The following is a 27,729-nucleotide window of genomic DNA, read 5'->3' as shown; positions in this document are numbered from 1 at the left end:
TGGCGTGGCTGCTGCTGCTGCTGATACCGTTAGCAAGGCGATCCGCTCTGGTTGGCAATCTGCCGGTAACTGACTTTTTTCTCTGATGGTCGGCTTATTTATACAGCGAGCGCGGACGTAGTAGGGGACATAGCGGCTCCGAGGCAAAAATTGCTGTCGTATTTTTTATCTGTGTTAGTTTTTCGTAATTAACCACACATCAGGGATTCACTTATTTGGAGGTATATTCATTTGTATATATCCCATCAAAGCTGTAAACATTGCGAATCAGCTTATGTAGGAATTACGTCGCGACCGTACTCCGTGACCTAACTATTTATGTTTGAAGTGCATGTGAGAGGAGTTGTCAGGTGTATTATTAATATTTCTACTCCTAATTTAGTTGATGCCGTTAATGTGTTTTCCACCCGGATGATTTGCGGGTTATGCTGTTGATGTGGGTGTGGGAGTGGATGTGTTTTGACACCCCGATGTGTGTTTAATATGGCTCTGAACATTTTGCCGACAAACAACATTTGTCTCCGCGCCGCCATTGTTGTTCCATAGTTCCTTCTCGTCCCGTGCTTCGTTTATGTAACTGTGTGGGGATCTTGCGATATAACAGTTCCCTTTATTGAGCTAGAAGATTACTCACACCTGAGAATATCCCATACCTCTACAAGGCCACCATTCGCCCATGCATGGAATATTATTGCCACATCTGGGCTGGTACATCTGCCACTAGTCTCTTTCTCTCTCTCTCTCTTGAAGGGGGTCTAAAAAAGAGTCTTAAATTTAATAAGTCCCACTTTGTTAACTAAGCTCCAACCCCTATCTCATCGCTGTGATGTTGCATCTCTGTGCCAGTTTTACAAGTATTTTAATGGAATGTGCTCTGATGAACCTGTGGCACTGTGCCCCCTCGACTTACATATCTCTCGACAAACCTGCTTAGCAACAAAATTACGCTCCTTCACTGTTGAGGTCCCTAAATGCCAAAAAGCTTTCTACTCCAATAGTTTCTTCCATTGAACAGCTAGATTTTGGAATTCCTTTCCTGCTACCGACTTCCCTGACTGTACTGATGCACAGAAGTTTAAATGTAACGTAAACCAATATCTTAATCTTTCCTATGCATGATTCCATATAGTAACCTCTTACATCCTGGTGGCGATATGCTTTGTAAGAGATGTGTAGTGAACTACTACTATGATGCTGCTACGGTATGCTTCCCTTATTTCTTTCTTTCTCCCTACTCTTCTACTTTTCCCTTCCTTTCTTCTCTCAACATCACTAGAGGTTTCAGCTAATTGGAATAGAGGACTGTCCTGGAGGGAGATACAAAGAAGAAACCTGTCTCAGACATGCGGGAACGATAGAAGCATCAACATGCGATGGACCATTTTCCCTGGGTAAAGACTTTTATCAAAGAAAATGTACCATCCTATTTGTACCCCTAAATCTTGGAAACTTTTATAAAACATCATCAATCCTAAAGTCTTGTCACACTTAATTATAACCCGATGTTTTCTTTTCCATAACCGTTCTTTTTCAGAACTCTTGTTCTCTCTCTAATTTCGGAGGTGCCCCAAAAAGGGAACCAACCAAAATGGTGACCCTTTTTCAAGCGTTGTTAAAATTCATGGTAACCGCCATAGATGAACGTGAGTAGGAAAAAAATTCTTTTCAAATATAGTTTTGTAAAATAGTAAACAAAGTCAAACTACCAAAAGGTTATGCAATATTTGAAGACTGAACTGCTTTAAAAATTGTAACTTTTTCTTTAGATATCAAATAAAATAAATATTTTGGTAAAATAATCCGAAAAAAAGCCAAAGTTAAAACCAAATTTTTAAAAAGGCCAAATACAATTTTTGAAAGCCAAAATTCAAATTTCAAAAAGGCCAAATTCGCGGAAGTTGGCTTTTAAAAAGCCAATCTGACAATTGTGGTACGTAAGTACGGCTATTTAATTTCTTAAATGCTAGCTTTGTCCTAGTTATGACATCATACAGTTGTGTTTTTCTGTTTCCGTCTTCCTAAAATCAGATAGAAAAAAAAAACATTGAACTTTTTTTACCTTTTCGATTACAAAAATTAAATTCTCATTCATTGTTTACATTTAAAAAACAAACAACAATTCTATCTTAAATATTGTATTTTACATAATCATTGCTGTCATCATGTCGAATATGGAAAGTATCCTTTTTTTCTGCTTTAAATTGCCTCGATTGTTTATTTTTTGATCGTTTGTCACAGCCACAGTTGATGTACATTTTGTTTTGGTTTTTATTGTCGTTTAGAAAAATTTGTTTTAATTATTACGCCAATATATTTTTAGGGTGATTATTATTTGGGGTCATTATTATTATTATTATTATTATTGTCTAAAAAAAAAGAAAAAAAAACAACTAAATATTTCATTTTTAAACAGAATTTAAAATTTAATTATAAAAAAATGTTGAGATTTATTAAAAGCGTTTTAAATTTTAAATAAAATCACTAATAAAACATGGTTTCTTTTCTTCTATCCGTGACACGCGATACTAATTAATACCTTTATTTTCAATCATATTATTCATTTTAATTCACGACTTATCAATAATAATAATAATAAAGGCAGTTAGTCAGTGAGTCACGCCATGGCCATTGCCCGGGATTGAATCAAGGATCTTATATCCTTTTTCGTGCACCTTATTTATCTCAATATTATAAAATTTGGTGTTTACTGTATCTACCCTGCTATTTTTTTTTTTTTTTTTTAATTGTATTTTCAACTTAAATTCAGTTTTTACGATATTTTTGTTTATTAATTTGTTAGGTGAAAGTATAGAATAGTTACAAAACAGCCTCCCATGTTAAGAATGGATTTCTAAATATATATATATATATATATATATATATATATTAGTTATGAAGATCTATTAAAGATAAACATGTAAATTTAAAAGTACCCACCCCCCAGTAAAAACTGTTTTTTACTACTTTTATTTCCAGTAATAGTTATAATAATAATAATAATAATAATAACTTCTTCAATCTTAAGTAGGATTTTGTCAAAAAAAAAATCCGATTTAGAAAGAAATAAGGGGGTGTCCGTCCCCACACCTTCCTAAAAATTGTATTTGAAGTTATTATTATTTTTTTGTGTGTGTATGTGTTTACATAAATCGGCTCCCTCTTTAGTCTTTACCATTGTTGTGTACGTTTGGTAAATTATTATTATTTTTTTTTTTAACCCTAAACTAATCCATACTTAAGGTTTTGGTTCGACTTAGTTCGACAAAAGTCGATTCGGCTCAAATTCTACAGAAGCACGAAATCCGGTAACAACTACAAAAAATGAAAACGAGATTCCTGAAACAGAAAAATTATTTTGGTGTTTGTTAAGATACTCAACAAAAGCAAAAACAATATTACGTACTTAATTTTCATGTCGAAAACAGTACTATATCCAAAAATTACGAAAATTTATCAAGTAAAATTGCCAAAACTTTATATAATGTATTTTTTTTTAATGCAAATATAAAAAGTTTCATGGGTTTGTTTTACTGGACACATAGATTCGAAAAAGTTGTCACAAAACAAATATATAACAAATAAATGTTATCAAAGTCAAGATAAGTTACTTTTCTACCTAACTAGATATGTTTTAGTGTTTATATTTAATGTAACATGTTTATTCAGCTCGAAAAACATACAGTGTTTATCGATGTATTGAAAAATTTTAAGGCGGTAAGTTTGGAAAAATGAGTTATAAATAAAAAAAAAAAAACAGACAAAATATTGTTAGAAACTCGCTCAATATATGTTGCCGTGGCATAGGCTGGCATTTATTCACTCTTTACTCGAACTTTTATAACAAAATTATAACCTTTATAATAAAAATGTTTATGAACTTTTTTTCCAGCAAGATTTTGTTTAAAAAATATCTATGAACTTATATATATACTGTTTTTTCCCCCAATAGTAAAATAAATGAGTTTTTTTGTTTTTTTTCACACATATGTAAACAACTTTTAGTGTGAGTTCCAATCAAAGACAATTATTTTGGAAATATTCTTTAGTGTGAGTTCCAATCAAAGACAATTATTTTGGAAATATTCTTTATTGCATATGTTTTTTTGGTTTTTTAAAAAAAAATTTTTATTAAAAAAAACTCATTTCATAAATATACTTTCATTATAAAAGTTCTATTTTTTATGTTTTATTATTTATAAAAATTACCAACACCTGATGTTTGAAAAACAGTTCATAATATATATTTCATTATAAAAGTTCTATTATGTCTGATTAAAAAAAAACGTTCATAAAATATTATTGAAAAAAAAAAGTTTATAAAATATTATTTAAAAAAACAGTTCGTAAATATATTAAAATAAAAGTTCATAGATATTTTGTTTATAACAGTTATATTTCTATGTTTGATATAAAAAAAAATAAATACCAACAGCTCTGATGTTAAAAAAAAGTCCATAATATATTTTTATTATAAAAGAAAAAAAGGCAGTTCATAAATATTTAAAATAAAAAACAGTCTATAAGCATATTTTGTTATAAAAGTTCAAATAAAGACTGAATAAAATTTCTATTTTTATATTTGCTTTAAAAATATATACAATGTTGGTCATCTGTACCTAAAAATTTGTCTGGCGTCACTTTCGCTGAATTGCTTTGTAAACAAAAGAGTGTGATACTTAACTAAAGCCATGTTTTTAGTAAAATAAAGTTATAGACAACAAATATTGCAGCCATGTGAGAAATTTATTCTCACATAGCTTAGAACTCTGGCAGAGTGGAAACTAACACAACATTGAAAAGTGCACTTACCTGGTGGATTAATAACAAGTTGTTTCATTTCTCATTTCAAAATTGTTACATAATTTTACTGCTTCTGCTGAGCCTGGTAGGGTAGACTTTGTGAAGAAGTGGTAGTAAAAAAATCTTCTGTGAAGAGTATCGTTAGTCCTTGGCTTGTGGTTTATTTAAAACAATATTCGAATTGAAAAAGACGGATAATTCCGACAAAGTGGTAAAAACCAAATTCAACATTCTCTGCAGGTTAGAAAGATAATATTATGTCTAGAAAGAACATCGACGAAACGTTGTATCCCTCTGCCTGTTCTACAAATACTTTAATGGTGAATGCTCTGACGAATTGCAAGCACTTGTGCCCCCTCGACGTAAATACCCCCGACAAGCAGCTAAATCCCACCCCTACACAGTAAGAGAGCCTTCTACTCCAGTAGTTTCTTCCCCAGGACAGCTAGACTTTGGAATTCCCTTCCGGGTCCCTGCTTCCCCAACTGTACTGACATGCAGAAGTTCAAATGTAACGTGAACCAACAGCTTGCTGCCCAACTCCCTACACAGTACCCCTGATGCCTATGTCCCTGACCCTGATAGTAGCCCCCTACAACAAAGTGGCAATGTGCCTTGTTTGGGGTGAAAAAAAATTTAAAAAAAAAACATCTAACTTAGTTAAATTGTTTCAAAGGTACCAAGACAATACAAAGGGCCCTTAAATTAATAAGAAAATTAATATGAATCCATCTTGGACTGACGGTTTCTGTTGAAACATGCCCGCGTTCAGAGTAAAATTAAAATAAACCAATGAGAAAGGCTGTAATTAAAAACAATGCGTTAAACCAATCAACCAATGAAGTGACACGATTCAAATCATTAATTTTTCACATGAACAAGTAATCTAAAATATTCGTTCCGAGTTGTGTCCCCTGTGTGTCTGTGTCTACTTTGTAATGTCTATAATGCAATTTTACCCAATTTTTCGTAAAAATTGCTTTTAACTATAAATAACTTTCTACGTAATGAATTTTCGTAATTTTGGGATATATTACTATTGTTGGCATGATAATTAATTGCATAATAATGTCTTTTCTTAAAACAACATATTTTTAAAAAATCGATCTGTTGAATCTTTCTTATAAAGCACCTTTATTTTTTTTACTGTGGTGCTTGTCCTGAATTTCTCCAATAAAAATAGATAAAATAAGAATAAGGTATCTTCAAGTTCAGCATTCTCATGTTGATTTTGTTGGCTGGATCGTGAAGACCATAAAAAATCCCAAGTTTTTTGTTAGTCAAAGATTTTTATTTCTCACGTTGAAATGTTGTTGTTTTTTTTTACTAAAAGCAAAGAAACAAAAATATTTTTTAAAAGTAGTTTACATAAAAAATAGTCTTTATTTTGAACTGTAATTCTTTTAATCCAACACCATAAAAAAGTGAGGTATTGTTTAAATTTTTTAAATCAAACACCATAAAAAAGCGAAGTATTGTTTAATTTTTTTTTTTTTAAATCAAACATAAAAAAGCATGGCGTTGTTAAATTTTTTAAAATCTAACATCGTAAAAAGCAAAGTATTGTTTAATTTTTTTAATTCAAACATCATAAAAAAGCGAGACGTTGTTTAATTTGTGTAAATCAAAAATCATAAAAAATAGTTTTGAACTTTCATAGTAAAAGTATATGGTGCTTATTCAGAATTACACTGATTAAAATAAAAAGAAATACTGAAAATCTTTATGATGTACATACTCGTCACGAAACAAAGATGTCATATTGCAAAAATTAGGTAAATTGATCAAGTAATTTATTTTTTTAATTAAGAAGATCAAAATTTATGATGTTTAGTGATTTTACTAGTAAACTGTATTGAACATAAACTAATTTTAATTTCAACACTTTGAATTGTCTCCTTATTTATTTCATTGGATTTCATCGTGGCTGACGAAAACACTATGACTTGCTTAGTCTTTGATTTTCTTGAAAAAAAAAAAAAAAAAAAAACTACTTGATCAAATTACATGATTAAAAAATTTTTTTTTTTTTAATCAATCTTCATTCTGTAACTGGTACATACATCATACAGACTTTTCAGTATTTTCTTTACTTTTAATTGCCGCCATACATGCAATTCTGAATATGGATCAAATAGATTTATGAAACAAGGTGTTAACTTTTTTCTTTTAATTAAACATCATAAAAAAAATGTATCCAGTACACAGTATTCCTAAAATAGTTGTCGTTGAGAGGGACTAGTGATGCAAACTTTGATAGTCATCTGCAAGAATTCTTCTGGAAACAGTGAATCAAACACAACTACTTTGGGTATATTCTGTATTAGATAGGTTTTGTTTTTTTTATGATGTTTAATTTAAAAAAAAAAAATTTTAATGTAACAAAATATTTTTATTATAAAAGTTCAAATATTGATACACCATCTTCAGCTAGAACAAAATAATGAGAAAAATTTTTAAAGTGAAAATGCTAGAAAATAAGTGTAATAAGTTTATTATATATTGTAAGAAGTCAGAGGTGACCTCAGATTGAAGTTGTAAAATCATCGAATTTCCGAGTGAAGATTTTCTATCTCTTGTCTGATGATACTTTAAACAGGGAAGACGTGTCAATATGGCTGTGTGTAACAAGATGATCTCTCTCTCTCTCTAACACAAAAGTAATCATTTTCTCTGATGTTTTCTGTAAATTCTTTTTTAAATAAACTTTTTATAAATCAGCATCAACGTCCAAGTGGGTTTTGTATCTGCAAGCAAGAATTTGGGTTCACAATGACAAGTTATAACAGTATGTGAGAATCCAACAATCCACTTGTTCTTGTGAAAGCTTAATGTTCTGAAGAACTCCAGTAGACTGTAAAAACTAAATTGTTTTCTTCCTAACCTTACCATCTTTTGACTTGATGTTTAAATGTTACTCTACAAATTGTTTGAAATCTTTTTCTTTTCCTTGACCATTTTGCTTGAAGAGCATTTATTTAATTTGAAATTTGCGGCCAAAGATTTGGAACGGCAAGCAAAGAAATCAGAAAAATCAGAAAAGGAGGAAAAAGTCAAATTGAAAAAGGTAAGTTCTTTTTCTTCATTCTAAGCAAGATATAAATGCCAGATTTATAGGGAGGAACTTGGGTGAGGAGTTGGGCAGTAAGATGTTTGTTCACATTACATTTAAATTTTTGCATGTTGATACAGTCAGGGAAATTGGGTGCAAGAAGGCAAGGAACGAAGCTATCAAAATAGAAAATCTTCCAGTATCTATGCACCTCTAGAGTGAAGGGGTGAGATTTTGCTACTAGTTAGGTGGATCAAGAGTAGTTATATTTGGTTGGAGAAGGTATCGGTGTACTAAGTTCATTGGAGCATATTTTGTGAAAGTATTTGTAAAACAATTTCTTTCAGAGAGTTTTCATTTTGTAATTTGCACTTTTGTCTGTCTATTGAAAAAAAAATGGCAGTACATTTTTAGCAAGAATATATCAGTGGTGAGACTGCATAACTTTGACAATATAAGGACGGTCCAAAGTTTTATCTGAGCCTTACTTTTCCATATTGTATGAAGTATTCTCAAAGTTATGCGTAACTCAATAAATCTTTATCTGATTGGGCTGAAATTTTACACGCGGGTTATTGTTATGAAAGAGCATCAGATCTATCGAAAAATCAAAAGTTGAAATTCCGTCAAGATGAACAAATTTATTAACGGTCATATAAAATTCAAGACCATGATGAACAAAACCAGAATTATAGCTAAAAGTGCAACTTTGACTTCAACTTAGATGTTCAAAAATAAAATCAGTTCTAAGTTAAACATTGGCAAATATTTGGACCAAGTTTGGTGATGATTAGTCAAGCAGTGTAGATGCTAGACTGTACACAAACGGTGACAAACCAACAAACAAACTCACTTGAATAAATAACCTCCTTATAGAGGTTCTTATTCATATAAATGGATTAATCACGTTGACACACCGGTTCTCATCAGAACACCAAAGTTAAGAAATGGCGAGCCTGGTTAGAACCAGATGGGTGACCATTTGGGAATTCTAGGTGCTGTATGTGCTCTCTGGTTATCTCTGCATTTGTTTCTAGTCATCTTGTATACTTCGCTTGCCACTGGTATTGAACAATGTCAACTCAGGAGAGGTGTGGTTGGAGATTGCGTACCTCCTGTCAATAAGACTTTCACGCGCAGGCACCCCTTCATGGGTAACCATAGTCTGTCAAAGACTGAGGGAGCCTTTATTCATATAAACATATTGATGCTTTTTATTAAAAACAAAACATGAAATATTACTGTTACTACTTGTTCCCCGAGTTCAGGGGTTAGATATTTAGGTTGTTGACTTGGTCGAATGGCTTCTCTTCACTTAATTTGATCCATTTCCAATGCTTATGGTAACCTATAATGTTTCAAGTTCTGCTTGATGTTATCAGTTTCTTGGACAGGCTCCAAGGACATCAAAGTTAATGATTCTTCTTGGCCATGTGTCAACTGCCATATAGTATATATATATATTGATAGTTTATTAATTTTTTGATGTAATCAAAAATGGAACAAATAACAGTAATGGTTGTGATTGCAAAGGTCACACACAGGTACGTCTAGCATACTACTGAAACTCTTTTGATCTTGCTTCTCTGTCTGTCCCTATGCACACTGGCCGATGATATTGTTCATTTATTAAAGCAGGTGAGGATGACCATGAACAATGGATAATGTTATCCATCAAACCATAAAGAGAAAGAATGAATAATATTTTATTTAGATGACTAGTTATTTGCTAAAATTGTTCGAATTGAATATTTCTCTCTTTTCTATATGTTTACATATAATTCCCTTTCCTAGTGTTATTTTTTCTTTTTCTTTACTTGATGGCAGGCTATTCAAAAAGGAAATAATGAAGGGGCCAAGATCCATGCTGAAAATGCTATCCGACAGAAGAATCAAGCTTTGAATTTTAGACGTATGAGCGCCCGGATAGATGCTGTGTCATCAAGAGTTCAAACTGCAATAACGACTAAGAAGGTTTACTTTTTTACAAAAAAAAAATTTTTTTTTTTGTTTTTGTTTTTCATCAATTCCTTTTCTCTTGTTTTTCTTTTTAAGTTTTTGTTGCACCCAGAAATGCAGATTTGCATTTTAAAATCAATGTCCTGTCACACTAACAATTAGCCCCCCTCCTCTTGCATTCACTAACACTTGCTATATCTGATTCAAGCATAAGCAACAACAAATTACCATTCCTCATGTTCATGTGATACATCAGAGAAATATAACATCTCAACTCCTTTTTTGAAGCAGCATAGCACACCTTACAATTTTGTTTAGCTTAACTAATTTTCAGTGGTGTACTGAGATATATTTTGCAATATTTTTCTTTCACCCAGTTACAGCATAATGACAAATCCATGATTAGATGGATCTGTAATGTGAAATATGACTAAACCTGACATCTTAGGCTGGAAATTTGTTGAAGGCACTACGTTTATCCAGCATAGATGTTCTAAGGATGAATCAATTATACTGGTACAGTCAAGTGAAACATTCATCGTCCTGAATAAACCATTGGAAAAATAGTGAAGGTCTTGAATTGAAGAAAGGTTGGCCAGCCAAGGAAGATGTGGAAGTAAATTATTGGGCAAGACTGTACAGTGATATTTGCAGGTAGTTGAACAGTGAGGACTGAGAAGTGAGTTTGTGAAATCCCAAAACCATTTAACTCCTGGACAAAAAGGAGGAGAAATTGATGTCAATTGAAGAGAAAGAGAATTAAAAGCTTTCTTTTTTATTATTATTATTATTTAAAATGTTTTAATTTAAAAAATATATTAAAAGTAAATATAAAAAAATTAAATATTCTTGCACATGACAAAGAATGAAACTTTGTTCCTTGGAAGGCTTATTTTCAAAGTATTCTCTTGATACCAAAGCCAATACTTTTTATCGATGAGAAAAAAAAAATTATTGGACAACATGAACTGGATAAAATTGCAAACGAACGGAAGAAACTGAAAATTTTCCATGTTCTCTTACCATTTTCCTTCTCCTTGCAGTAAAAGACAGACTTTAAATATCAAAATACATGCATCATCCTTGTCATCACTTCTAAACGTGAACTTCTTTGTGTGTGTTCATTACACGGGCCGTGATTGTCTGCTCGTTGTCTTTCAGTGTTTGATTTCAACACTGGTCATACTCTCAATAATATGGTTTTAGTTATTGCTGGGATAAATGAATTTTTTTTCCAAATAAAATTACAACTCAGTTTTACAACAATGTTTTATTTTGAGAGGTTTAAAATGACATGTGATTTCTCTACCAAATGACAGGCCTGTAATCAGAATGACAATCACTTTCAACCAAATACAAAATAAATTCTGACTAAACTAAAATGCAAAATGCATCAACACAAACAGTCCTTTAATTTACCAGCAGAGACCAACCACCTCTTTCTGTTTGTTCTGCTGGAGTATATATAGATATCCACTAAGGGTTTACCATATAGCAGGGGGTCAGCAACTTTTTGGAGCATGAGGGCCAAAACCTATGCTGATAATAGGAGGAGGGCCAAACAGCTTTGGCTAGATTGTCATGGAGGACAACAATATGTAAATAAATTTTCTGTGTTTGAATAAAACAAGTATTAAATATTATGATTATATTTAACCGATATTACTGGAATATCAAAATGAACAAAATTTACAATCGTATTCTATAAATTTTTTTTATTTATGTTGTGCTCTAAGTAAGATGACAAGCCAAACAAAATTCACTCGATGGCAGAAAGTTACAAACTCTTGACATACAGCAAGATATTTAAGAATTATCAGCTGTTTGATTACTGGGCATAAAACTGTTTAACTAGGTGACTCATTATTTGGAGTGAACTTCTATAGTAGTTTGAGTTGTCTGCTTTCTTAGCATAAATCCTTGTTTTCAAGAAACCATTTTATTTTATTTTTACCCCAAACAAGGCATATTGCCACTTGGAACATAAAGGGCTACTATTTGAGAATGTGTTTAACAGGGGACTGTGGGAAGTTAGCAGCGATATGTTCAAATTACATTTAAACTTCTGCAGGTTAGTATAGTCAGGGAAGCAGAAAACAAGGAGAGAATTCCAAAATATAGCAGTCCGAGGGAAGAAGCTATTAGAGTAGAAGGCTTTTCGGCATCAACAGTGAAGCGGTGTAATTCTGTTGCTTGTTGGATTAGTTGGAAGTATGTACATTGATGAGGCACAAGTGCTATGAGTTCATCGGAACATGTTTCATTAAAGTACTTGTAAAACTTACACATTGCAGCGATGTTTTTTTTGTTTTTTTTTCTCAAAGTGGCTAACCAATTTCTTGGGTGGTTTCTTCTTTTCGCCCCATTGCAAGCCTGCCGTTTGTAACATGTATCTATGTATTCCCACCCTACTAAGCGTGCAGCATTATATATGTTTACGTAATTATAAAATTAATTTTTATCATATTAACTTTTTGTGGCAGCTAACCTATAAAAAACCATGCCTCACTTAATTATAAAAGTAAATTTGTCAAACTTCAGTCTGTGTCAGTTTAAATGTTGGAAACCAGTGTAGAACGTCAAGAGATAGTATTGCATTTCTTGAGAGAAGACATATTGACCTGTTGCATAAAGAAACATAATGGAAAGATGTCAGAATGTGGGAAAAATTGCAAAATATGTTTATTTTGAATTAGAATTGAAAAGAGAATAGTTTTGGTATTTTTGTTGCAGAAAAATCTGGGTAGATAAAGTGATTAATGTTAATGCTGTGATTGAATCATACCGTTGAAGTGATGATTGGTGAGAGCATTTTTATAGTTGATGTGCCATTATGTAGTTTGAATGAAGATGTAGAAGATGATGTTTTATGACAGGTTTATTACAGTAACTAGTAAAGTTATTGGAAATACATACTGGAACAACCTCTTTTTTATTTTAATTTTTTTTTGTTAGGCAAGACGGGTTTTTGTAGAGAGTTTACGAAGATCATGTGTCAAGATTGTCTAGTCTGCGTGAAGTCTTCTTCGTTGGTCACAGCTATTTATTGACTTGCAGGTGTTTGCCTTCAATCAACAAGATTCAGTGGTTGCATACAAAGTCTGAAGAATTGTTCTAGAAAATGCAAAGGAATGGTTTCACTCAATTGATTTGTAGTTCAGTGCCTGACATATCTTTATGACATATGCAAATGTTGAGGGGAAAACTAGAGCATGATGGAATCTGATGCTGACTCCTTCTGCATTTTCATCAGAGCTCTGTTAGTCAGGTTGCTCTAACACTAGCATGTTATTACTGTTCTTACCATGATAAGGTAAGATTGAACTTTGGGGGGGGGTATGAAGACTTTTTGTAGTTTTGAGGGTGTTCATCACATGTCATTATGTAAAACATATTAAACTAATGATGATGACTTAAAAAAAAAAAAAATTATTATTTTTTTAATCAAATTTTTTTTTCCATCAAAATAAAAAAAATTTGCCCAAGAGAGATTTAAAAAAAATTTTTTCACCAAATAATAGCTATATGATGAGATTGTATCCTTCAAATCTGATTGAAATTGAAACATTTATCAAGGCAGGAATCAACTTTGAATGCATGTGTACAATATAATAGCCTGTGTTCATCATCATTAGATTCTCATTCTAAGAGAAGTATGGCTTAATGATGGCATTTTGTCCAATGACACCCCATTGTCACTTTCTGTTGACTAAGAAGACAATGAGTAAGTTCAGAAGCACATATTCTGCTTGTTGCTATGCCTACCCAAGTGACAGTGAGCCTCACTACTAAATAAAATAAAATCCAAAAAGGCAGGGTCATATTCAATCCTTTGACTGATCCTATCTCAAAATGCATTTTGTTCTGCTTTAGTGTGATTGGTTTTCCGCTGCAAGATCTGAATTTTGTAAGAGATTACGGTCATCATGAAGGATTCTCAAAACTGGTGTTCTCAAAATGCCAGTTTCTTGTAAGAGATAGCATGTTGATTTTTGTGTGAGATTCTTCAAGACATTCCCAGAAAATCTAAATATTGTCAGGAATTATGGCTGAACGATGTTGACCACTGTGGTCTTTGTGGGTATCTGCCACATTTCCTGTCTCCCGAAATTTGGCCACCAAACATTGAAATGGCCTTCTATCAAGTATGTTGTTCCTGCAAAAATCTTTCCTGTATTGTTGTTGAATCAAAAGAACAAATTTTGGGTCGGATGATTTTTATCTGCTGCTGTGTAGTGTGGAATCTATATTGGTATCAAAAGAATCTCATAAGATTCCTGTCTACACAACCTTGGAATGAAAAATAAAATAGGACACTTTTTCTTTCTTTTTGTTTTTTTGTTTTTTTTTATCATTCTCTATTTAACTTGAAACTTCATTGTAATAAAGGACCGTTGGTGCTTCTCTATTATAATAACGAAAAAAATATTGAATTTCAAGTAAACAACAAATGGTATCTACATAATTGTCATATCACAAATAGTGACATATCTAAAAATCACGGAAAACGCTAAGGTAGAAAAATAAATATTAATGAAAAACAGTTTTCGATAAAGTTTGGATGGGGAATAAAATTTGTCCAACAGTTTGAATAACATTCATTACATGGCGTAAGAAACAGAACTTAATTAACTCCCCTGTCAACTTACCTCTTTAGTAAGCATAATACAGTGATTTCACAAATTTCTTTTTTAATTAATTAATATTTTTCTACCTTATTTTTATTTTTTATTTTTTTGATATTTTACTATTTGAGACCTGACAATTACATAGGTACCATTTGTTTCACTTGAAATTCAATATTTTTCCATTATAATATAGAAGTGTCAAATCAGTACTTGTACAGTTTAATCAAGACATAAAAAATAAAAATATTGAAAAAAAGTTAGATTGTATGTACTCGTTATGAATAAGGTTTTCATTAAAAAAAATCACTTAATTTGATCAAGTAGTTTTTTTTTGTTTTTTTAGAGAGGAAAATCAAATTTTAATGAGATCGATCGATTGTATCGTTACCATTTGCCTATTTCTAGGGGCGAGTCGGGATGTGCCTTTAAACGAAAAAGTGATTAGCAAAAGACTAAATGAAAATGGATTTAAAAAAGGACATAGAAACTCTGTAAAATAAGTTAAAAAAAAACTAAAATATTTATCTACTATTTTTTCTATCCATGTTTCAAAATAATCTCAAGTTTTGACAAACTTTAAGCAGTGATTGGAGTTATCTCCCCTGGCACTCCCCTCCTCATCCACGAAAAACAAGATAGCTACAACACAATCGATCTCATTAAAGTTTGATTTTCCCCTGTAAAAAAAAAAAAAAAATAGAAAAAGACTACTTGATCAAATTAAGTGATTTTTTTTTTTTGTGTGTGAAAACTTTATTCCATAACGAGTATGTATACAACATAACTGTTTTTCAATATTTTCATTTTCTAATGTCTTCATTAAACTGTACAAGTACTGTCAAACCTTTTTAATTGATTCTTAATTGGTTTGAAAAAAAAGCGATAAAACCTCTTTCAAAAATTTAACTTGAATAGACATTAAAATGTCAAGAAATTCAACATTCGTCTTTTTAGGGGCATTTGAAAAACTGCATAAGTAAATCGATTTAAACATATTTGATCTTTGACAATTGTTTTGAATAATCTTGAATTATTATTTTGTTATGCTTTTAGTTATTTCAATAACATTGAATTCATTCAGTATTTTGCTTACTTTTTTGCAGGTTACTCAATCAATGGGTGGAGTTGTCAAGTCAATGGAATCTGCAATGAAGTCAATGAATCTAGAAAAGGTTACTATTTACTTTGAGAATAATTCCCATCTTTTTTCTCGGCTTAATATTATAGGGTGTTGAACTTTTGCGTATTTCGATAAAAATTATTCATTAAAATTTTATAATTGTAAAAAAAAATCGGTTTAGCTAAATAATTGAAACTTGTTTTTAATTTACTTGTTCCAAATTGATGGTTGAATATGAAAAAATTTAATAATATATTTATTGCAGACTATTATCCTCATCTTTTTTTAATTGTTGTTTCATAATGTTTCAGCCAACTATTCCTCTGCCTTTCATCAGGTGGTAACCACGACAGGATAGGAACTCCGAATCTCCTAACTGCATCCTTAGCAATTACAGTCTTCCATAGTTGCTGTCATCTAACGTTTTGGCCAAATAAGCCTCTGGCCAGCTTTGGGTAGGATTGAAACCGCTATCTTCAGACAATACTCACCTGGAACTGTAGAGATTCAATGTCTCTATCCACTCCACAAAGGGGCCCGTGGCGCAGTGGATAGAGACGTTGAAGATGAGGATAATAGTCCGCAATAAATAAATTAATAAATAATACTTATCTGAATAATGATTTCCCATTAATGATATATATGGAAAAATTTGTGCTCATTTTTGCATTAAATCCCTCTTAATTTCTAACTCTGCATCAAATGGATACCATAGTACTTAGTCCGCTGTACCTTATCATTGTAAAGGTCCATGCAAACTTTCAACCAGGTGGACCCAATAGTTTCAGAGAAAAAATAAAATGGACAAACTGACAAAGAGAAATGATATAATATTTTTGACTCGTGCATGAGGATAAGAAAAAAGTTGTCGTAAAATATGAATATAGATTTTTTTATTGTGTAAACTTATAAGTATCAGACAAAAGGAAAGGGTAATTAAGATGTCTGGTGCAAGATATGATCCATATAATGTAAAAACAAAAAACTGAAGCATGCACATTTATATAAAATTCTTATCAAATCCTTTTTGTAAACTAAATGTGTGCATAGTGAATTATTATAGACGGTAAAATTTTGTTTTTTTAGCCACATATCCAGAATTCTTCTTCTTGAAAAAACAAAAATAAAGAAAAATTTGTATGATGTACATACCTATAACGGAAAGAAACTATTGTACGCCAAAGATCACATATATTGATCTAGTAGGGTTTTTTTTGCTCCCCTGACAAAAAGGAGATTGAGCCTAGTAATTCACTTCCGTTCATCCGTTCACACTTTTTTCAATAACTATGCTTTGGAGTTTTTTTTTTATTTTGTACAAACATTAGTCATGGTGATTGTAAATTTTTCCCTCGTCGAGGGGGACCCCGTATGCTCAGCTTGTTAAATCGGAAAATCAAATTTTATGGCTTAAGAATGTGCGACCATCTTGAAAACAGGTTAAAGAAACAAGAGAGATTACTCCAAATAATTCAAACGTATGGGATTTTAGAAAGCCATTCTTAATGTAGGGAGGAGGGCATTGGAAAAGCTCGGATTTGCTTAGAAATGATTTTCTTTATAAAAATAAAATTACTTGATAAATTTACGTGATTTTTGGTATATAATATTTTCTTTCCGTTTGTACATACATCATACAAATTTTTCTTTATTTTTTTCCATGAGGGGAAATTCTGAACAAGTGCCGTTTTTCTATAAAAAAATACAGCAACTCAAAATAAACTGAATTTACTTAAATTAAATTTTATCAAATCATACTCCAAATGTAAATATTTGGATTCTTAAGATTGTCCAACTTCTGTATAGAGCACATAAAGATCATGACTCAGGGTTGTCTGGTCTGCATGAAGTCCTTCTTGTTGATTGCAGATATATGCTGACTTGCAAGATTTCAGTTTTTAGCCCCCAAGAACAGCAAGGCTCAGCAGTTGCATGCAAAGTAGAAGATTTGGTCCAAAACACATAGAAATGTTGCAGATTTGCAACTTTCACTTGATTAATTTGCGATTCTGTATTTGACACATCTTTGCTTGCCTCATGCAGAGGCAGAGACAACCAGAGGACAATGAATCCTGATAGCAACTCCTTTTAGCTTTTCACCAGAACCATGTTAGGCCAGATAGCTCTGACACTACCATGTTGCTACTGTCTCTACCACAATGAGGAAGGGTTAGACTGGGAGGGGGTGGGGGAGATTCCTGTTGTTGAGCACACAGATATTGGTTGAGATGGGTATATTGCTGAATGTTCTAGGACTAGTATCTGCTGTTGGTCCTCAGAACTTCATACCTCATGCATGACTGGCCTATAATATAGAACATCAATGCATGAAATGCATGTTAAAAGATCTTGAAATTGATCAATTGAATTTAAACATTGGTAGTTACCTTTCCTCCCCCCTCCAAACAATGTAGGGGTAGATGCAAACTTTATTTAGCATCATCAGTTGTTGTTAATGTTGATCAGCTTTGATCTTTTTCGTAATTTTAGATTTCCCAATTGATGGATCGCTTTGAAAAAGAATTTGAAAATTTGGATGTTCAATCACAAGTGATGGAGGGTACAATGTGCAACACGTCTACATTGACCACCCCACAGAATGAAGTGGACAATTTAATGCTACAAGTTGCAGACGAAGCCGGGTAAGTCACTTGCAAATTGCTTTTCACATTTGATTTATATAAATCCTGTAACGCAATGGATAAAAGTGCTAAGTGATGATCAGTTTTAAGTGACAATTTTATGGAGGTTGAAAATCCAACCCTCAGTAAGAGTGAAACTAAGAATATAAATTACTAAAGACATACCTAGTCATGGCTAACCAAACGAGCAGTTTACTTAAACCTTCTGTGGATCAAAGATAGGATTCCAGTCAAAATTTTGTACAGATTCCTGACCTTAACATCTGAAGGTGGTTGGAGATTACATTTGCCAAAATATTGTGAGAAATACATCCAAGATGAGAATACTAGTCTGAATAATCTAAATAACAAATATCCAAATGAATAATAAATCTTAGTGAAACACTTTTGACAACTACTCTTATCTGTCTTTTAATTGACTGCACTTATCAAGAGGTAAAGGCCACTTGAGGATAAAAGTTAATGAGTGTACAGTAATCACTGAAACAACAGCATAGTGATCATTAGTAGGTCCCTATTCATTTTACCTTCTCACAAGAGCAAAATTAAATTTTTTAAATGCAGAGAAAAATCCACTTCCCCAAAAAGTGGCACTCTGGGTTGGGGCAAAAGTAAAAATTGCCTCACTCTAGAATAATCTCTGTGATCAAATACAGAACAGGTACAGATACAATATTTTGATTCTAGTCCAAAGATTGTTTTAAATTGTACTTCACTGAAAAAGAGTTTTCAAGAAACAATATCGCCAAGTTGAAACATAAAAGGGTTTCATGATTTTAATTGTTCATTTTATATCCAAATTCTTTTGTTCAAAAATATGACTACATCTCAAAATAGGAGATCTGAAAAAAAAAAAATCACTTCCAGTACTTATAGGAGACACAAAAGATACAATTAAATAACTTTCCAGAACTTATCAAATTATTATTTTACTAGTAGGATCAAATGAGAAATGTATTTAATAAACAAATATATTTTTCTGGATAATGAAAAAAATTATGTTTTGGACAAAAAAAAAAACTAAATTGTATTTCTATGAAAATAGTGTCCTTTGTATTTTAAATATAGAACTGATCCAAATTAAATAAATTAATAAGTACTAATAAATATTCAGCAAGTAATATTGTGCTACATAGTTCATTACAAATAATAAAATCACATTGTAAGAGACAATCTTTAATTTACTCCTCCAGTTATGGCAATGTTTTGTTTTTTTTGTTGTTTCTTTTGGATGTTTTTTTTTATTTCTTACATAACATTTTGCTGACTTCTTTCTTCTGTGAAGAACCGCTGCATGGCGAAATTATGAGTTTCCTTATCACACCATTGCAACAATGATCATATAATATGATAGCGATATTCAGCAATGAGATTACATTAAAGGGTTGCCAGATTGATCTTTCTGAAGCCAAATTTTATAAACTTTGCCCTTTTTTTAAGCAGCTTGGCCTTTAGAAATTGTATTTGACTTTTTTCAAAGCATAATATATGCACTAAGGAAGGAACAAGCAGAATATTATGTAGATAAATAAATTGTATTGCATAAAATGATGCCAAACAAGAGTTCGAATGCGCCATAAAATAAAAACAAGTGTAAAACTTATTTGCATCTTGTCACTCTCAAAAATATCTATTTCATAAAATGTCACTCAAAAATATCTATTTCATACAATGTCACTCTGAAAAATATCTATTTCATAAAATGTCACACTCAAAAATATCTATTTCATAAAATGTCACACTCAAAAATATCTATTTCATAAAATGTCACTCTCAAAAATATCTATTGCATAAAATCTCACTCTTAAAAATAAATATTTCATAAAATGTCACTTTTAAAAATAAATATTTCATAAAATGTCACTTTTAAAAATAAATATTTCATAAAATGTCACTTTTAAAAATGTTTCATAAAATATCACTCTTAAAAATGAATATTTCATGAAATGTTGCTAAAAAATCATTTTCATGAAATATCGCTTTTAAAAATATCTATTTCATGAAATATCGCTTTTAAAAATATCTATTTCATGAAATGTCGCTCTTAAAAATATCTTTCATGAAATGTCGCTCTTAAAAATATTTATTTCATGAAATGTCCTTTTTTTAATTGTTTATTGTAATGTATCTATTTTAATTACATATTTTTAGTCATTATTCAATTTTATTGTCCACATCAACTAAATTACATTAATTTTTTTTTTTTTAAATTATTATTGTTTCTTTAGTTGTTAAAAGAAAAAATTAGTTCTATTGTCCTCGATTTCATTTAATATGAATGAATACGAATGTTGGGCCCATTTTTGTACTTGCAACAAAACTAAAGTTAAAATGCTCTATTTCAAGTTTATTCAACTTAAAACAATAAATGCACCATATTTTATGTATGGCTTATGTATATGTGATATCATTTGTTATGTTAACTAAATTGCATATTGGTTTTGAAAAAAAAAATAGGCATATTATTAACTATTATTGGTTATTGTTTTTTTTTTTTAATACAATGATTATTACCTCAGTCATTCACTTTGACTTTTAATATAACAAATAGTTCTGCTTTGCAATATTTTATTTCTTAGACAAATGTTTAACATGTTCTTTAGATAGACCAACTTGATTTTCAACAAGTTGCAATCTATTTCTAAATGGCAATTGAAAAAGCAAATTGATTTCTTGCTTTTCTTTTTAGTCACATTTTAATTATCAATAAATTTGTATTGAAATTCCCAAAATGTTAATGTTTATCTATGAATAAATGAGAAAGAACTTATAAGCATGCGAAGCCAGCTAGTATAACATAAATTGCTTAAATCTAAAAAGAAATTTCTGCAAATTTGCATAAAAAGGTAACAATGGTTCCTAATTTGAATGTTTTGTCCACTTTTCTTGCCACGAATAAAATCTCTCTTCATTTTCTGTGTTCTTTCAGCTTAGAGTTGAATATGGATTTGCCATCTGCCCAGGGTTCAACAATTGGTTCTGCGAGTCAATCAACACAAGCTTCACAGGAACAGGTCAGTCAGACAGTAAAACAGTTTTTGTATTTTCTTATTTTTTATATTGTCTAGTAAATCATTTTAATGGGAATTTTTTTCGTTGAATGATAAGAAAGACAGCATTTTGGGGAACTTTCAGATGATATTAATGAGAAATATCTTGTAGGTGTGTGTTTTTTGTCTCTAACAGACATTTTGTTTTTATTTACTATAATGAAGTGAAACTTTGGGTTTACTTTTGGCATCCTTGTAACTCTCACTTCCTTTATTCTGTCCTTCAGTACTCACATTCTATCAGCAATGTTTCTGACAAAGTAGGCAGGATTGCTGTTTTCTGGATTGGGATCTATCCGGATAACATTTATAGTTGGTTAGTTTTTGTCGAAATAGTATTTTTGTGGTTCTTGTCGAGCATTCCCCCATATTAAAAACAAAAATAAAAATCTGTGTTCAATGTACATACTCATCAAAAAATGAAAATATCATATTCCAAAAATCATATAAATTGCAACAATTTGTTTTATTTCATGCTATTCATTATTCAAATTTTTTTATGGAAAATCACTTCAGACAAGACAAACGAGTTATTTTTAATTAAGAAAATCAAATTTTATAAATTTGAGAGGAGCGGTTGTTTTGCATTGCCATCTTGAAGATAATCTCAAACAAAAGAGATACTAAACAATAATTCAAACATGCAAGATTTTTGTTGTATCTACAAATTTCCATTAATTGCTTAAAAGATTTTCTTTATAAAAATACTACTTGATCAGTTAACATGGTTTTTAGAGTGTAATGATTTCGTTTTTCACTAGTACATACATCATACAGATTTTTTTTGATTTTTTTTTTTTTTAAGTGGTGAATTCTGGACAAGCAACTTTTTTTCTTAGCTCCTTTATGTCTTGTCTGAAGTGATTTTCCATAAAAAAATTTGGATAATAAATAGCATGAAATAAAACAAATTGTTTTAAATTCTATTATCTACTAAATTAAATCCACCATCATGCATTTTTCATTTTAAATAAGTTATTTTAATCTTTTGACAGTTAAAAAAAAAAGAATGAATTATTGAATGACCCTTCAAAATTTTAAAGGAATTTGTAAGCAATTAAACTGCCAAAATTTACCTTTAAGATTCTTAGCAAATCCTTGTATATTAAATGATCGAAAATGGAAGCTATTTACATCCAGTCATTTTATAGATTGCTTTAAGAAAATTCAAGACTCTTAGTACTTAGCATTGTTTCCTAACTAGGAAAATGAATGCCATCCCTTCCCTCTCTACTTTTCAATCTGGACAACTTGGGGACAACTTTTTGTCATATAGTTTCACATGAGTAGTCTGAGCCATTCTTATTGTAGCAGGTTAAGGATACAGGTTTGACTGCTTCTCTGGTTACTGTTTCCAACTGGTAGTACAGGAGCCCTAATTCTTAGGTAATGCTAAGAGATACTGTTCTATTAATAGATGTATATTATCAGGATAACTGTAGTACCATGTCATACACAGGAAGGAAGCCTGCACTTCTCTGACAGTCTTTCCCAAACCTACGACCTCCATAGATGAAGAGTCAATTGTCTATTTGTGTGTTTGTTGGCATCAAATAATCATCAACTTTGCCCAATCTATCCCTTCTCCACAAAAATGACATTACAAATAAAAATAAAAATAGTCTCAAACTAGACGCCCATCTAAAAGTAACCAATTTGCTGTTTCTTCAGGCTAGTGTTCAAAACTATCTGAGGGCTTAGAACTAACTTTGATGATATAGAATCCTTTCGATTCAACTCCTCAAATATCTTAATGTATCATAAAACTAACCTACTCTCTTCAATCCCCTTAAATTACTTTGTCATGACTAGATATCTTTCACTCTACTTTAAGAACTCTGACATGACAACATATGTACGGACTCAGTCTTCCCATTAACTAGAGAACGTAAACTAGAATAAGATGAACAGGCTTACATGTGCTTTAAAATTAACCTTACAACACAGCTTAGTTACTACCGTTCTCGTTTGATTCAGAACTGTATCCTGCTCAACTGTTTCTAATAGTATTGATGCCGTACTCTTTAGATCTTAATGCCCAAATACATATATTTAATGATTTTAATGTCCACCACAGAAATTGTCTTGGGTGTTAGAGCTAAACAGATGCAGCTAGTAACAGCATGCATAGTTTCTCAATTGCACATTATTGTGAATATCAGTAAGCTTAACTTCTCAACTTATTCTTAAATATACTACCCAAGGCCTATGTGATGGATGCCCATAGCCTACTAGGGAAAGCTGATTCCTTTGTGATGATGGTTAATATTAGCCTACACTTTCGACCCCAAATGAAGAACAATTACTCAAAATGACGAGATACTACAAATGGGTTGATTTATAATCCATCAGAGAGACTCCATGAAGTAAAACATTTTCTATCCCTGCTTATCAGTATGCAAATGAGATAACTGCAGGGGTCAAAACAGGTATAGAAGCACATGTCAGAAATTCTATAGCAAGCTCCACTTACCTCAATCGTTCACTTTGACTTGTGCAGCTGCTATTACGCATAGGTAGCAAATATTCTATAGATTCAACTTCCATATGTCAAATACAAAAAATTATAGCATCAAGAAACCATTGTAATAGTGTGTATAACCACAGTTAAGTGTAGGTATATCAAAATGAAAATGTGTCAAGTCATAGAAATTAGAAACTCACGATTTCTGTAAAATCTATGATAGTGTGGTGAATAATAGGCAATTAACGATTACCTCATTATCCAAGCACCATGGCAACTGAAAAGGCCGAACTTTTTGCCCAGCAGTTCGCTTTGGATTCCACAAACCACTCCCTCCTAAATTTCCCACTGCAAACAAAAGCCATACTCTATGATCTGATGATCATCCTTTCCCATGTCCTGATATCATAAAAAAAAAGCTTTGACACCTCTAAGCTTGTTTTTATCCTTGCTATACTAATAAAAAAAGCTCTGTTGAGTCGGCTCCTGTCCTCTCCAAATTCTACAACAAATGCCTTGCTAAATATTGTTTTCCTGATAGCTCGAAAATTGCTTCTGTGGTATCGGTGTTCAAGAATTCTGATGAAAAAAACTGACCCACAAAATTATCGCCCCATCTCTCCACTAAAATATTTGAATCATTAATTAATCTAGCAATAGTCCACCACCTTGTTAATGCTAAAATTTTGTTCTGGCCAACATTATTTATTTAGACAAGCTTATTCTACTATCGATATCCTAACATTCATCTCTGAATGCCTATACTATACACTAGACAATGCAGATGAAGCTAAAATGATAGCACTTGATTTATCCAAACTTTTTAAGGTCTGGCATGAAATTTAATTTGTATAGTGCTAGTAAAAGAATATTATTAATCAAATCCTTCTTAGCCCAAAGACAGATCCAGGTTTGCGTCTCCAGGGACTTTCAGTGCTAAAAACGCCTCTTTTTTCATATTTCTCAACAAAAACTTGATATGTCTGACTATATAGTGGTTTTTCACGGTGGTCAACTCAAATATACATGTGTTAAGGCCTGAAACTGCACCGTTATCCATTTACACTGGGATTCGGCATCCCCAGGGGCTCAAAAGAGATAAAAAATGGCCAAAAATACACTTTTTGCCCCATAGCATTTGATCCAACCATTAGATTTTCCTGAAACTTGGCCAAAATGTGGAGGCTATTTTTCTTAATATAAATTCAGTATGGGTGACCCTGGTAAAATTCTGGTTTGCATCCCTCTGGGACTTTTAGGGCTAAAAAAACATGCCTTTTTGTAGCTCTTTTTTTCATATTACGCAAAAACTTGATATGTATACCTAGCTAGTAGTTTTCCATGGTGCTGAATTCAAATATACATGTCTTAAGGCGTGGAACTGCATCGTTTGTCCATTTTCACAGGGATTCTGCATTCCCAGGAGCTCAAAAGGGGTCACAAATGCTCCAAAATTGCAAAAAGAATTATACTTTTTACCCCATAACTTTTGCTCCATCCATTAGATGTTTCTGAAACTTGGTGAAAATGTGAAGGCAATGTTGACCCTTCATACTTCTCACATTCATCATTTCTTCACTGTTTTTTGTGGTGTCATCTCACATGCAGCACAAGAGGGGGACCACGCATGTGCGGCTTGTTATTAATGTTATCAACTTTGTTTCCAATTCCTCTACAGTTATCATTGCATTTTCATTGTTACACTAAAAAAGAAGTTGCCGCATCTCTAAAAGTTTCATCCTTTGTATTTTTTTTAAGGCTAAAGATTATTTTTAAAAAACCTTACCATAACATTTACCTTTTAATTAAAAAGAAAAAATTAAATTATGCAAATATCGTTTGTTGGTTTTAGCATCATAAATTATAATGTGAAAACAGAAATGATTCTCTTAACAATCGTGTAAAGACTATATTTTGTATTATTAATGTTATCAACTTTGTTAAATTAAAAATAATCGTCGCAGCTTTCTTTTTTTTTTAATATTTTAAAAAAATATTGCGTCCTAAATTATGAGATGAAAAAAATGAACACATCTTTTAGTAAACGAGAGTTATCACCCTCTGCACAATGACAAACTGTAAAACAGCGTTAATAATTATAGATAGAGATGCATATCACACCAACAGGTATACATATCAACACCAAATCACAATATCAAAAATGTTTACATTCATTAGAAAATTAAATCATTAGTTTTTTGGGATCGGTTTCCATTATTTGTATCAAGTCTGAATTCAAAACAGCCATGCCATGAAATTTATTTTTATGTTGCTTACAAAATTAGGTATTTTTGCCAAATATTTCATTCAGCTGCCGTGTAAGCACCACAAACTAAGAGGTATAAAAAAATTATAAAACGTTTGACTTATCAGTGTACTTTTTCTAATTTGTTTAAAAAAATATTTATCTTTTTGAAAAGTTTAATACTTTTATGGATTTTATTTTGATTTTATTAATCCAAATATGTTTTCTTTTATAAACAGATGAAATACAATAAATTTTCTTTGAATACAAATTTATATTTGGATAAACTTTCAATAACCAACAACCTTTTTTTTGTTTGTTTTTTGCAGGACGAATTATCTCAAAGATTAGCTCGATTAAGACAGATTTGAAATGCATAAAGAGGATCATCAACAAAAATCAAACTGTCTGCCCTGTTCAATATTTAAAGCATTTTTTTCTGATTTGTTTTTTTTTACCAATTTATATACAAATGCTTTTTCTATGATTGAATTGAATTATTGTTTCTGGTCAAAATCAGCAAATGGTACTACTCTTCAACAGTTCAATTTTCTATTCTGACCAGCAAACAAAAATGTAAAATATTTTGTCATCTATGATTATTGCTATATCACTTGGCTATAATGCTTGAAACACTATTCTTTTCTTCTTCCCACCAAAGAAGATGGAAGGTGACACACATTCACATTGAGAGAAACAAATACAGAACTAGACACAAATTTGTCTTGTGTGTATGATATATAAAATATAAAATTATCTTTTAAAAAAAATGCTGTCTTCAACTATTCCACTGTCTTTTATTTGTCTTTTTTTTTTTCTTTTTTTTTTTTTTTTTACTAAAATAGATCCTGCTGAAATTAACCGTTATAATTGGGAGTCACTATTTCCCCCACCCCACACCCGCATGAGTGAATGGTTAAAATGTTTTGCTATAACTAGGGATTTTATAACTACAGTTTGTTCACATAATTACTGTCCTAATATAAAAATAAAAAATTTTTTTAAAATCATCCAAACATTATTTTTGATGGTCAGATAATGAACAAACAAAACTTTGAATTTTCCCAAGAAACTATTTTATAATAATTTTACCTTCCCCTCTCACCGAAAAAAAGAAAATAAAACAATCTAATTAAACGAAAAATTGAATTTTTTTTCTTAAAAAAAATAGAATGAAATCAAATTTTTTCTAATTTAATTCAATGATTCAAAATTTAGAAATATTGTTTTACACTTAATACATTTTACACTGATATATTTAAAGAAATTGGAAAAAAAAAACCATTGAAACTGGTAATTTAAAGTAAACAGCTACACCCACAGAATCTTAAAGTTCTTGTTTTTATTATTTAAAAAATTTTTTAAAATAATAATAATTTGCTTTCCAGCATATATAGTTATCGTGTTAGATCTAAATAGAATTGAAGTTAAGTGATTTTTCATTTGTTATACCATGTTATTGGCATTATAATAATGTACTTCATTGCAGTTTATATATAGTTTTTTTTTGTCTAGACAACTGGTAAAATGGAAACTTTTTTAATTATGACCGAAAAATTCAAATCAAAGGAAATAACTTATCTTTTTATGGAAGAATATAGAGAGTAGACTTGCTTATAACAATTTTTTTTTATATATATGTTTTCAAAAATGGGCAAAAAAACAATCTTAATTGAATTCACTGTATCCTGAGCAATGCCAGGTAGATACAGCTAGTAAAGTTAAGAACAATCAAATCTTACTTGAGATTCCATTTTGAAGGAATTCAT

General features: G+C 31.1%; 1 protein-coding gene across 1 annotated transcript; it reads left to right on the top strand.

Annotated features, from left to right (window-relative positions):
* The first annotated feature begins 1,958 nt into the window (after window positions 1-1,958).
* On the top strand, window positions 1,959-26,747 carry LOC145303441 (charged multivesicular body protein 1B2-like). Its single transcript, XM_080144771.1, has 7 exons — window positions 1,959-2,178; window positions 7,770-7,867; window positions 9,680-9,826; window positions 15,543-15,611; window positions 18,050-18,201; window positions 21,131-21,215; window positions 26,290-26,747. The coding sequence occupies exons 1-7, from the start codon at window positions 2,163-2,165 to the stop codon at window positions 26,329-26,331; spliced, it is 609 nt and encodes a 202-aa protein (XP_080000897.1). The 5' UTR covers window positions 1,959-2,162; the 3' UTR covers window positions 26,332-26,747.
* The last annotated feature ends 982 nt before the right edge of the window (window positions 26,748-27,729 follow it).

The sequence above is a fragment of the Euprymna scolopes genome, chromosome 19 (assembly GCF_053919585.1).
Source record: "Euprymna scolopes isolate OS-2025 chromosome 19, ASM5391958v1, whole genome shotgun sequence".
Classification (NCBI taxonomy): Eukaryota; Metazoa; Mollusca; class Cephalopoda; order Sepiida; family Sepiolidae; genus Euprymna; species Euprymna scolopes.
The sequence above is the reverse complement of the archived record's forward strand: the minus strand, read 5'-3'. Positions and strand labels throughout refer to the sequence as shown.